Source organism: Mesoplodon densirostris, chromosome 11, assembly GCF_025265405.1.
Source record: "Mesoplodon densirostris isolate mMesDen1 chromosome 11, mMesDen1 primary haplotype, whole genome shotgun sequence".
In the NCBI taxonomy this organism is placed as follows: domain Eukaryota; kingdom Metazoa; phylum Chordata; class Mammalia; order Artiodactyla; family Ziphiidae; genus Mesoplodon; species Mesoplodon densirostris.
The window spans coordinates 74,188,054-74,201,407 of record NC_082671.1 but is presented as its reverse complement, the minus strand read 5'-3'; the positions used below and the strand labels follow the sequence as shown (position 1 = coordinate 74,201,407).

The 13,354-nt window shown below is 41.9% G+C and overlaps 1 protein-coding gene across 1 annotated transcript in view; it reads right to left on the bottom strand.

Moving 5' to 3' along the window:
* The window catches only part of LARGE1 (LARGE xylosyl- and glucuronyltransferase 1), a 596,546-nt gene that overhangs the window by 68,096 nt on the left and 515,096 nt on the right, over window positions 1–13,354 (bottom strand). The window contains 2 exon segments of the mRNA XM_060112947.1: window positions 9,865–9,990; window positions 12,012–12,124. Of these exon segments, the coding sequence (XP_059968930.1) occupies window positions 9,865–9,990; window positions 12,012–12,124 (239 nt within the window).

Genomic DNA, 13,354 nt, shown 5'->3' with positions numbered 1-13,354 from the left:
TTACATTAAGGGTCTCTGTGCTGGAGTTAGCCCTCAAAAACGCACTTAAAGAGGGCTCACACAGGATAATCCTATAGAATCATTATCTCACGTAAAATACTTTCCTGGGAAATTACATTCAGGTGGGAACTCAGTCCCAAGTCAGAGGAAAGAACCTTGGACTGAGAGTAAGACAGACACGAGTTTGAATCTCAGCTCTGTCGTACTGAGCTGTGGGATTTGGGGCAAGTAAGTGACTAATCTGTATGATTCTTAATTTTCTGATTTATAAAACAGACTGAACAATATGCACCCTGTGAGACTTTTGTCAAGATTAAGTGACACCATACTTGGAACACCATTCCCACCCAACTGACCTGGAATATGCCATTTCATCCTTTGGGGTCCTGGTCACAGGACCAGGACCCCAAAGGATGAGATGTGTTTCCTGTCAATCCCAGAAAGGGATCAGTACATTCTGGGCAGCTGTTTCTGTAGCAATGGCGTGGTCCCTGTTGCTTGCCTACCCAGCATCTGGTTTACTCTTTCTAACTTGCATGTGAGTTTCCACTCCCCATTCTCCAGGGCTCTAAGTAGGGGAGGGACGGAGGGAGGACTGGGAAGAGGGCCAGCCTGGGTGTTTGGGGGCTGAAGAGTGACGTGAGGGCAGAAGATGAGGAAGCAGCAGAATTTGGATATCAGCTCAGACCTCCTACAGAGAGCCCTCCAAGATACAGTCTGCATCACGCTCCCAACTAGACAGGGCTCCTGCAGCTGCTCTCAGCCCCCTTTACTTCCCTGCTTCACAGCACTTAGCAGGCTGCACTGGGATTTTCTGTTTCCTTACTGGTAAATTCTAAATAGTCTGTGACCTTCCCAAGGGCAGGAACCGTGGCTTACTCAGCCCTGGGTTCCAGTAACTCTCACAGACCTGAGGACTGAACCCACTGCTTGCCACTTCCTGGCCATCACCCACTATTTCTGACCAGGGCTTCCTTCTCTAACAAACAGTCCACTAAAGACTCAAGGGTGGGCTCCCCTGGTGGCACAGTGGTTGAGAGTCCTCCTGCCGATGCAGGGGACACGGGTTCGTGCCCCGGTCTGGGAGGATCCCACATGCCGCGGAGTGGATAGGCCCGTGAGCCATGGCCGCTGAGCCTGCGCGTCCAGAGCCTGTGCTCCGCAACGGGAGAGGCCACAACAGTGAGAGGCCCGTGTACCACAAAAAAAAAAAAAAAAAAAAAAGACTCAAGGGCTAGACACGATTTCCTGGAATCTCTTGCAATCTCCCGGCTCTAAGCCAGCACACAGCGTCTTTGCTGGTCTCCTGAGTGTGCACTCCTGGTGAAGGAATGAAAAGCTGCTCCTCTGGGTCCTTCTCTTTTAATTTAAGACTCAGCCAGGGAAGGCTGAGTCATCAAGCTTTAGGACTGAAGAGATAAAAATGGAGGTCTTTGAAACATAAAAGACTGAGGTAAGGTCAAGTGCATTTCTATGGAGCACTCAAGGGGCCTGGCTGAGAACGGGGCCAAGAAGAATGGCCCCTATTTTATCGAGGATTTTGTAACTGAGGCTGAGAGGTTAAGTGAGTTACTCAAGTCCTTCAGCTGGTAAGAGGTAGAACTGTCAGAATTTACAGGATTGCTTGGCTCCAAAAGCCTAGATACTTCTTCTGGCTCCTCAGTGAGACCACTCCTCCCCTTAGATGTTCTCTTAACCTATACTCAGCACAAAGGTGTCAGCTGACACCCAGGGCAGGCTAGATGCCAAGGCTGGTAAACTCCTCTCTGGCAGGAAGTGGGAGCCTGTCTGCAGCTACACCTGAGCCCTGTGTTCTCAGGAGGGAGCTGTGTTTGTTACCAAATGTGTTTTTATGCCACTTCAAATGTAATTGGAAATGAAATTAAACATTCTTTGAATTAGGTGAGAGTTGCTATTTCCACGAAAGGCAAGATAAACGTTCTGGAACAACTCGATAAAAAGAAGTTCCTAAAAAAAAAAAAAAATTGGCTGTCGGATTAGGCATGGGTGAGATGACTATGTAAGAGTGAGGGAAATGCAAAAGTCCAGGACTGCCCCTCACTTGCTTTATGGGAGTCCTTAAGTTCCTGCTCAACTTGAAAGGACCCCGAGAACCACAGAGGACACAGATGGAGAGTCACTTAAGTGACCTTACAACACAATCAGCCACAAAAAGACCTGGCCCTGGATTTGCCCAAAAGGACAGTCAAGGTTAATACAGTTTTATAAGTCTTGCTTAAACTGACGTTTTCTATCAGCTGACCCAGCACAGATCCCTGTGGATCCCACAGGTGAGCTTCTTAGATTGGCTACCCTTTGGGGCAACAGAATGTGAGGTGATGGAGAGCAGAGCTCAGGGGACCCTGGATACTCCCCAGGGAGGGACATAATAACTAGCAAACAGGAGGTTCCTTCATAGATGTTGAACACAATGAAAAAAAGTGGGGGAGGAAGAGAACAAAGAAAATTAAGAAGAAAGAAAACAACTAAGATACACCTTTCCCTGGAATCTGAGGCCCAGGTTGGCCTGGAGGGACCTACAGACATGCTGTGTTCTTGGACCAGCTCTTCAGGCTCTTCATCAATGTCCAGACCTTGATATGACCCAGAGGGTGGTGCTCAGGCCTTCCAGTCTCTCTCCCTCATCCCCTAAGCCTCTCCCCACCTCCAGGGCAGCTCTGCTTTCATATATTGCCTGCATTTTAGGGTTCTGTGTCAGATTTTGTTAGATAAGCTATCAGTGATAAAATGACTTCTTTTTTAGGTTTATCTAAAAAGATATGGATTAAACTTGGTTTAAATCTATCTTCATGGTTTTGTCATTTGATGGAAACTCCTCTATTCACATATAGAAGAGGCTGCCCAAGGGGGTTCACAAATTATTTCGTTTGATAGGTTCAAAGTGACAATAATTAAGCAACACTAAGCAATGCCAAAGAGGCACAGCCATCTGCTACACCAGCACCTAAACTCTACGTGACCAATGGCTTTGTCTGTTTATTTTCCTGCGGCATCACTAGGACCTGTAACAGTACCTGGCATATAGTAATCACTCAATAAATATGGCAGCATGAACACATTGGTATGTATATGGTGGGCAGATGGGACATACACTTGGAGACCAAGCTTTGTTGGCATCTGTAAAACACAGAAGTTGAAACTTTGCAAATGAAGAGTCTCCTCTAATTTATGAAGCTTTTTCTTTTCCTTTTTGTGGCTGCCAATTTAGAGGTGCTCAGAAATCATGCCAAATATACTGGCTTATGACTGGTTTCTTTAATGAAACTCATACTAATCCTCCTAAAAACAATCAATTTAATAGGGCACTTGCCAAGGTCCCTCCACCCCCAGTTTTTTTTTTAAATTTATGTTATTTGTATTTATTTTTGGCTCTGTTGGGTCTTCGTTGCAGTGCGCAGGCTTCTCATTGCGGTGGCTTCTCTTGTTGAGAAGTACAGGCTCTAGGCGCGTGGGCTTCAGTAGTTGTGGCTCGCGGGCTCTAGAGCGCAAGCTCAGTAGTTGCGGCGCACAGGCTTAGCTGCTCCGCGGCATGTGGGATCTACCTGGACCAGGGTTCAAACTCGTGTCCCCTGCCTGGCAGGTGGATTCTTAACCACTGCACCACCAGGGAAGCCCCAGATTTTTTTTTATTGTGGTAAAATATACATACAATTTACTATTTTAACCATTTTTAAGTGTATAGCTCAGTGCCCTTAAATACATTCACACTGTTGTACAACCATCACCGCTATCCATCTCCAGAACTTTTTCATCATCCCATACTCAAACTCTGTACCCATTAACTCTATATTCTCCCCTCACCCCAGGTCCTAGTAACCTTTATTCTACTTCCTGTGTCTATGAATTTGAGTATTTTAGTTATCTCATATAAGTGGAGTCATACAATATTTGTCCTTTTGTGTTTGGAGTATTTCACTTAGCATGTCTTCAAAGGTCATCCACGTTGTAGGCTGTCAGAATTTCCTTCCTTTTTCAATAAGGCCTGCCAAGGTTTTTAGTTGCACTGATTTTTGTGGAAGTTTATTGCTTTTCTTTTGGATATGAAAATAAGACTTGAGCTTTTAAGTCTACTGTGCTGCTGCCTAGTCAAACAATGCCATTTATTATGAGGACACATGGCCTGACTTCAGTCTGTCACCATTTGCCCGCTGGTAGCTGGTGGAATGCTTTCTGCAATTTTTGACCAATTACATCCAAGCCCTAGATTATAAAATAGGTATTACTTCAAGTTTACAATATGGTGCCAAAGTGTTTTCCCAATTTGGTTGTATACATTTACACTCCCATCAACACTACAGGAGAGTTCTTACTGTTAAATGAGACTTGATTAGTACCACTTTTTCAATTATTTGTGGTCTTAATTTTCACTTCCCTGATTATCAGGGAGGTTGTACATCTTTTCAAGTGTTTATTGGCCATTTTCTTTGCAATTCTGTGAAATGAATTTATATTCTACACATTTCTCTTAAAAATTTTTGTATACTTTGTTTACTAGTCCTTAGTTGTATATGTTGAAACTTTTTCTTCTTTTCTCTCTCTTTTTTTTTTTTTCAGTATGTGGGCCTCTCACTGTTGTGGCCTCTCCCGTTGTGGAGCACAGGCCCTGGACGCGCAGGCTCCGCGGCATGTGGGATCTTCCCGGACCAGGGCACGAACCCATGTCCCCTGCATCAGCAGGCGGACTCTCAACCACTGCGCCACCAGGGAAGCCCTTCTTTTCTCTTTTTGATGCCACTTTGATGGAGTTATTAATTTCAACATGGTTGAATTCATTGACTCTTTCATTTATGATATATGCTTTTGGTGTTTTCCCTATTCTAAGGTCATAGGCTAATTTCCTAATTTTTAAAAAATCAACATTTAATTTGGCCTTTCACTTTGAAGTCTCTAATCCATTGGAGTAAGTTTTGTATATGGTGTGAGACAGGGACCCGTTTTCAGTTTTTCCTGATTATCATACATAATCAGGTGTCTCAACACCATTTATGGAAAATTACATCCTTTCTCCAATGGCCAGCAATGCCACCTTGTCATGTATCAAATTTCCATAAATGTGTGGGTGTTCGTGGGCACCTTACTGTTTTCTTTTAATTATTTAGCAGGACGCTAAGCAAATGCTCAGCAAAAGTTTGCTGTAGGTTTTCAGTAGATTCTGTTCATAAGAGGTTTTGTCACAAATGAATATTTAATTTTATCAAATAATTTTCCTGCATCTATTTAGATAATCAGATGGTATTTCTCCTTTAATCTGTTAACATGCTAAATGACACTTGTGGATTTTTTTCAATGTTAGATCACTCTTGTATTTCCTGGAATAAACCCAGCTTGGCCATGACGTATGATCTATTTTATACATGGCTGGATTCAGTCTGCTAATATTTTGCTTAAGATTTTTATAGCAGTATTCCTGAATGAGATAGGCCTGCAATTTTCCTTTCTTGTAATCTCCTTGTCTGGTTTTGGTATCAAGGATATCCTGGCCTCACTGAATGAGTTAAAAAGTGTTCCTCTTTTCCTATTCCTTGGAAAAGTTGACTAAAAACTGGAAATACCTTTAGATTAAAAAAAAAATTGGTAGAACATCTTCTTCTCACTATCTATCTAGGGGTACTATTTTCTTTGTAAGAAAGTTTAATGACTAGAAAATAATCCAGACTTCATATTTTTTTCTTAAGTCAGTTTTGATAAATTATACATTTCTAGGAATATGTTCCTTTCACAGTTTTCAAATTTGTTGACATAATTTTGTTCACAGTATTCTCTTATTATCTCCTATAACTCTGCTTTATCTCCTAGAGAGGAAGTTCCATATGTGAGAGGCTTTTGTTTGCTTTAATCTTTGTTGTATTCCTAGAACTCGGAAGAATCACTGGACTCAAAAACATTAAGAGATTGAGTAAATGAATCTGCATTTATATCTTCTTGGTAAACTTTTTGTTTTTAAGTTGTGACCATCTCTGTACCTACCAATGCTTTGTCTGATATCAAGATAGTCACCCAGTTTTATTTGGGATGATATCTGCCTGATATTCTTTTCCCATAATTTTACTGTCAACCTTTCTGGGTAGTTTTGTATCAGGCACGTCTCTTATAAATAGCATATGTTGAATATTGCTTCCTAGTCAATCTGACAACCTATCTTCTCACTGGCAAAATTAGTTTATTTGATTATTGATATATCTGGACTTATTTATATCATTTTGATTTCTTGTTCTCTATTTCCCCCTACTTTTTCTATGCTCTGATTTATTTTTCTTTTCTTGCATCTAATTCTTCTTTTAAACGACTGAGGTATTTTGGTTGGTTATTTTGGTTTTTCTTATTCCATTCCATCCCAACCATTTTTTCCAATTCTTTTAGAGCTTAACCTTGAAATGTTAGCATGCATACCTAGCTTAGCAGCTAAACTTAATATCTCATCCCCCTCCTCAACAAAGCAATGACCTCAAAGAGTACTTTAATTCTCATCACTTCCCTCCTGACTTACACGATGTCACTGCCTGATAATTTAGGTATAATGTTTTTAAACAAACAAATTACATTATTATTACTACTATTGCTATCATTTAGAAACTGTTCAGCGTTTCAATACATTTCTCATTTGTTTGTTCAACATTCCTTTTTGAATCTGGAATCATTTTCCAAAGGATTCCAAAGTACATTTTCCTTTGGACATTTCTTTGCATAAGTATTTTGGTGGTAAATTGTCTTTGTTTTTACTCATCTGGATATTCCTCTCTCATGTTTGAAAGATTGTTTTGCTAGGTATACAGTGTGTTGTTATTGTCTCTCAGCACATTGAAGATATTCTTTCTACTCTTTTCTGGCTTCTGCCATTGGAACTCTCATCACACATGTGGAATTTCTTTGTAGAGAATCTGTCTTTTCTCTTTGGCTATTTTTAAAATCAACTTTCTTTAGGGTGCTGCAATTTCACTACTGTAAGTCTAAATATGGCTTTCTCTTTACACTGCTTGGTAAACACAATCCTTTTTGTATCTATGGATACCTTTTAACTGTTCTGAAAAATTCCCATTCACCACCCCATCCAATGATGCCTCACTTCCAGTTTTCTCTTTATCTCCTTCTGATAATCTAATTAGACATATCCCGATATCTTAACTTCCCTTTATTTTTCTATCTCTTTTTTTCAGTGTGTGTGTTTTGGGTAATTTCCTTAGATATCTCTTCCTGCTCACTAAGTCTCTCTTCAGCTGGGTCTAATCTACTGCTTAACACATTTAATTAATTTATAATTTCAATAATTATATTTTTCACTTCTACAAGTCCTAGTTGATCTAAATAGGCCTATTCATCTTTGAGAATCTCTTGTTCCTCTAACCTACTTTCAATATTCTTTTTTTATTTTTTATACAATACAAATGCTTATATTATGTTTCATGCCTGATGAGTCTAATACTTGTAGTCTTTGAGGTTTAATTCTATGGTCAGTTTCTGCCCTCTCTCATGGTAGCTTACTTCCTTGTGTGTTCAGTGATAACTGACTGAGAACTCATTTTTCTAGAGACTCCACCTAAAGGATTCTGAAGTCTTGTTTTTGAGAGTATTCTTCAAGATCAGATTTCTGTTTGTTTCTCCCAGGGGTCTGGAAGTTTTTCATTTTTTTCTTTGTATTTCTGCCCTACACATATAATTTTAGCTCCCCAAATAATATGAGCACAGCCTTGAAGTTAGGAATTCTCAGGGGAAACATTTCTCCCTTATTTCACCAAAAGCAAAGAATGAAACAGGCAACAATCTCTGCTGTTTCCTCCTATACTATGGGTTTTTAAACTGTTTATCTACCGAGGATATCACTCTTCATGGATCCTGACTTTATGCCAGGGTCTTCTAATTTTGTTTTTTTCGTGTTGGGGCCCAAGTTCCCACACATAGCATTTCAACAGAATGGCTATACGTATGGGTTGCCTGATTTTGATTTAGGCCTATCATCCCAGTGCAACCCATGGTATCATTCCCTTGTTTGAATAATAATTATACAGCTACCTACATTTATACCAGGCTCCCAGACACCAAGGATAAGCAAATACCCAGCAAATGTCAGATGCAGCTGCTTTTTGCTTATCATTCTGGAGTCACACTTTATTACTGTTTTTTGGCCTCTGCTTATTACTTCAATTACTTTATGAACTGATCAGCTATGCTTTCAAAACATTAAAAAATTTTTATGCAGTATTTTTAGGTGTTCTTTATAGGGTTGGTTTTATTCTCCTCCCCTTTGAACTTTTAGTTTATGATATTCTTGGAAATATTCCTGTGCATTTCATCTATTTTCCTTATGTCTAACAAATACGTGACATATTGAAGGAATTTCATAAATGCCGATTTAAAGAACGAATAATGCAGGTATTTCTGTTTTAAAGATTTTGAAATGAACTTCAAGTGCATTAAAAAACAGTTCTTTATTTTTGACTCTGTGACTTCACTCCTGAGAAGGTGTGAACTTTGAGCTGTTCAATATTTATATTTGTGAAAGTTTGAAAACAACTAAGGTAACCAGAATGGCTAAGCAATGGAAGAATACAAAATTCCATGTAAATTTTGACTATAAATAAGACATAATATGTACATAATGTGGATATGGACCAGAAACCAATAAGAGAAGCCTGACTTGTTAGAAAAGCAAGGTTTGGGTCCCTTTTTCCTTTTTATAACTTGCAATTATTGTTGCCACATCGTCACCTGGGCAATGGGTATACATTTTAAATGAAACAAACTCTCTATGGATACATGTATCTAGTTCTTCTGTTACAGCCAGAGGGCAAACACACTTGGTGTCAGACAGGCCTGGGTTCAAATCATTAATCTGTCATTTAATAGCTGAGGTCAGTTCTTCACTCTTTCAACCCTTCACGACTATAGGTAGGGAATTCTGACACACCCCTTAACTCTGGGCTCAGCCACACAGTTACTTTGGCACATAGGATGTCAGCAAAAAGGACTCGGGTTTCCTTGTGTGCCCTAGGGCTTCCTTTTCCACCTCTGCTTTGCCGTGAGAACAAGCTAGACTGGCCTGCTGACAGGACATAGGAGACACTGGAGGAGAACCAAGTTGCCCTAGCCACAGCCACCCCATCTGAAGCTGACCATAGACATTTGGCTAAGCCAGTGAATATCAGACAACCATCCAGTCAACCTGTGGACTCATCAACTAAATACATGGTTGATGATTTAAGCCCCTATTAGAAGAGTTTGTTACGCAGCATTATCTGTGGCAGTAGGTAATTGATACACACACCCCTTTTTCTTTGTCTACCTCCTGTCAGGTCTTACCACTGTGTTTGGTACTTAGAGACCAATGATAAAGGCTTTTCTATCACTGTCCTTTCTCCCTGCTGGCATCTCACCTCATCCGTAACTATCATAGCCTCTGTCATATTTTTTTACATTTATTTCCTTACATGTCTCTCTGCTCCTCTCTGCCAAGAATGATTTGAAAGTAGAAAATAAGTTATTCATATCCATATCTATAGCACCTGGCACAAAGGAGGCCCTCAATAAATGTTTTCATTTGAATTAAATGACTGGATTTGGGGAGCCAACGTGAACCAAAACAGCCAGCAGCAGGTAGCAGGAAGAATAACCACACAAGCTGGTTCTTGTGCTGGGAGGCCTGATGCTTTCCAGAAAGCCAAAACAGGGCGGGGGTGGGGGGCGGAGAACAAAACAAAGAATAAAAGCCCATTCTTTTTGCTCTTCTGCGCCCTTCTCTCTCTCTCTCACCACACTGCACACAAAGCTCCGAGCCAATCATCCCCCTGAAGGGCGCTGCCCCATCCAGCTTCCCTCTGCCACCGCCCACCAGGGCCTTCCTTACCCTACCTTTAGATCAGACACGTCTCTGTAGCACTGCTCAGAGCGGGTGTGGTCTGACAGCTGCACGTTCCAGAAGCAGGGGAGCTGATACACGAGGAAGGGGTTTTGTTTGATGACAGCGTTGAAAATATCCTAGGGGATAAAAGCCAGAGATACAGTCAAAACAGTCAGATGGGCTCCGCTTGTGATGTTGGCTCTTGAGGCACCACATCTCCTGTGCAATCTCTCTTGAGCCTCCTGCTCGGAGCGCAGGCTCACTTGCACTTCAGGGCCTTTCCCTTGCCTTTTATCTCTAGAGACCAAGCAGTCATGTTTGGATAGAGAGCGGGGAATGCCCCACACTGACTTGAAGCTCACGGGTCCTGCTGGTCTCAGTGAGCACCATCCAGCAAAGGGGGCAGACACGGAGCGTCTTTTCCACCCGAGCCAGCATAAAATAAATGAAGTCACTTTTCCGCCCCTCTTCTCACCTCACCCAGGAATCCTGTGTCATCCATCCTGAGCCTCCTGGGGAGGAAACTGCGTGATGACAGGTTGCTTTCCCTATTGAGGGGCTGAGACAAATTATATATCCTGCTTCAGCAGTATTCCCTGGGGCGCTGGGCAGACTCGATGATGGATGCACCTGGGATTCCTGCGGGCCAGGGTGCCTGTGCCCGTGCTCCGCATTTCCAAATCCAACTCTGACTTTTCTAGGGAGGCTTTACTTCTTTCCAGCTCTTCTCCAAGCTCTTGCACCAGCCAGGACACACATATTAACTAGCTGCTGACAGGTGGTGTCGGGAGGTGAATTATGGGCCTTCGCAGGAGATGGCTGAATAAACTATCCTCATTGGACATGGACAGGCAATTGCTAGCTTTTGGGGACACACTCAAGTCATTATGACCTGACTTGAAATATGATGATGGAGGACAATTTTCCCCTCAGGTTTAAAACAGCTACCTGGGTAATTTTTAACTCATTCATTATACCATATCTCACGTTTGAAAAAGGAAATCAGTTTCTGGCTGCTTGGGAAATACAATGCTAAAAAAAATAGTAAACTAACACCACAGAGTTTCTTGTTTCCTCCACATTAGAAAACTTTGCAAAAATTCAACAAATCAGACAACTGAATGTTGAACAAAAACAGGGAGAGTGAGCTTGCTTTTTGATTAAACAGGTAAGGATAAAATGCAGAGAACTCAGAGAAATTGTCTTTACATTTCAAGATGGCCATTTATACCATGGGAAACTCATAATCTAGATGTGTGACCCTGGTAGATTCAACGTCAAAGGCTCAGGCCTCTGTATTTCTTAGCCAAAATGAGAAATGGGGTTTTAATGAATTTATGTTGGTGGAGTTCATGGGCTTTTTCAGATTGCCTGGATTAAAACCTGGTTTCACCAGCCAAGGAGGTTTGTTCCTTCTATTTAAATGCATTTCCCTTGAGGATGGGGTCATAGTATAGGATTTAAGCAAAAGGATTTGCTTCAAAAGTTAGATTCTAGGGCTTCCCTGGTGGCGCAGTGGTTGAGAGTCCGCCTGCCGATGCAGTGGACGTGGGTTCGTGCCCCGGTCTGGGAGGATCCCACATGCCGCGGAGCAGCTGGGCCCGTGGGCCATGGCCGCTGAGCCTGCGCGTCCGGAGCCTGTGCTCCACAATGGGAGAGGCCACAACAGTGAGAGACCCGCGTACCAAAAAAAAAAGTTAGATTCTATTTGCCAGAAAGGAAAATGGAACCTTGTCTGGGAAATATGCCTTGGTATTCTGGAATCTCAGGGGGCAGGCACTGGATGTTCTAAACCAAGATGAAGACTGTGACCTCCTAACACACCAAATTATCATTTACTTATGACTCTTCTTTAATAAACTGTGAGCTCTCTGAGGCCAAGGACTGTGTCCTTCATTTATCTCTGTAATCCTATTTCTGAACATATTCCCTGGCACGCACAGTGTGCAGGGCAAGTCTGCTGAACACGCACACGAATGAACAAGGGGAATGAACTAAGGGGAGTGCTACTGTCTTAGGCTGGCAAGTACAAGGCAGATCTATCCAAGTAAGCAGTCATACAGATCTGGAAAAATAATGCAGACTCAGCCACTTGCAAGTTTGAGAAACAGCAGCAGGGTGCTCAGGAATAACAGTACCTTCTAAGCTGGCTACTGACCTGATCAGCTAAGGATGTGGACAGCATGCCCATCAACTCCCTCTCTGCGGTCAGCCTCCACATCTGCTCCCACTTCATCTTCCGCAGTTTATCCAGAAGCAGCAGGATCACCCCTAGACAACAGTATAGGATGGAAGAGAGGAAAAAAATGACAGTAAGAGAGACAGCGAGGCACACCTGTCTACGTGTTTTGGAGATGAACACAACTGGATTCACCCCAGGCTCTGCCAGGTACTCAGGATGAGACGTTAAACAATCTCTCTGAAATATCCTCATTGTGTGGAGAACATTAACACAGACCTCAGAAGCTGTCCCAAGGACTAAGTGAGATGGGCAAAGGAGCCCAGCACTCCCTGGAGATGGATGCTGTTGATGGTTGCACAACAACGTGAATGCACCAAACGCCATTGAACTGTACACTTAAAGATGGTTAAAATGGCATTTTTATGTTATGTTTATTTTACCACCAAAAAAAAAAAAAAAAGCCTAGCACTGCACCTGACACATAGTACATCACCTGTAAGCACAGATTCTCTCTTATGTTTTTCTTCAAATATATGACAACCTACCTAGGGTTAGCTGATGGATGGTGTTTATACAACATATGCCATTTATCTTTACAGAAACAAAGCAGATCCTCTCTGACTTTATTCTGGGTATGTCTTTGCCAATTTGCTTTATACCTACTGATAAGCCATATGAGCTCGTTGCAATATTCCTGGTTTCAACAGACTTCTTTGGTCCAACAGAATCAACACAGATGGAAACTATGGTGAAGGCTGTGCTGATGCTGGGTGTTCAAGATGGGGCTCCAAGAGCCTTTGGGTTCATAAGAAACTAATAGTCAGAGGCTGCTTCCTCCTCCTTATCACCTTCTTTTTTGGGGGTTAGTTTTCATGGGGAGGGACCTGAATGAAGGGGGGATTGTCTAGGAAGGGAAATTGCCATTGTATACACCTTTGTATTTTTTAAAATGTTAAAAACAACTAAATGTATTATTCAGGTAAAAATACATTAGTAAAAGTCTAAAAAGAAAAATACATTTTGGCTTAGCTGAATGGCTTAGGAGCAAATGTCTACCACCAGGTCGGTGAGAGCATGCAGAGACAGTACAGAGCACAGAACATGAACAGCCAAGAGAATGTCCCTGCAGGCCACTGCAGTTACTTTGGTGGATGGAATTGTGGCCCCGATGGCCTCCGAAGTCAATACTCCTCAGGAAGCTTAGCTCAGCAGAACAGTCAGTGGAGAAAACTCCAGGCAGTTGAAAAATGATCTTAGTTGATACCTAGTACATTTTCTAAGATTGCTGGAAAGAAACTGATCCCCAAATCACACTTAAA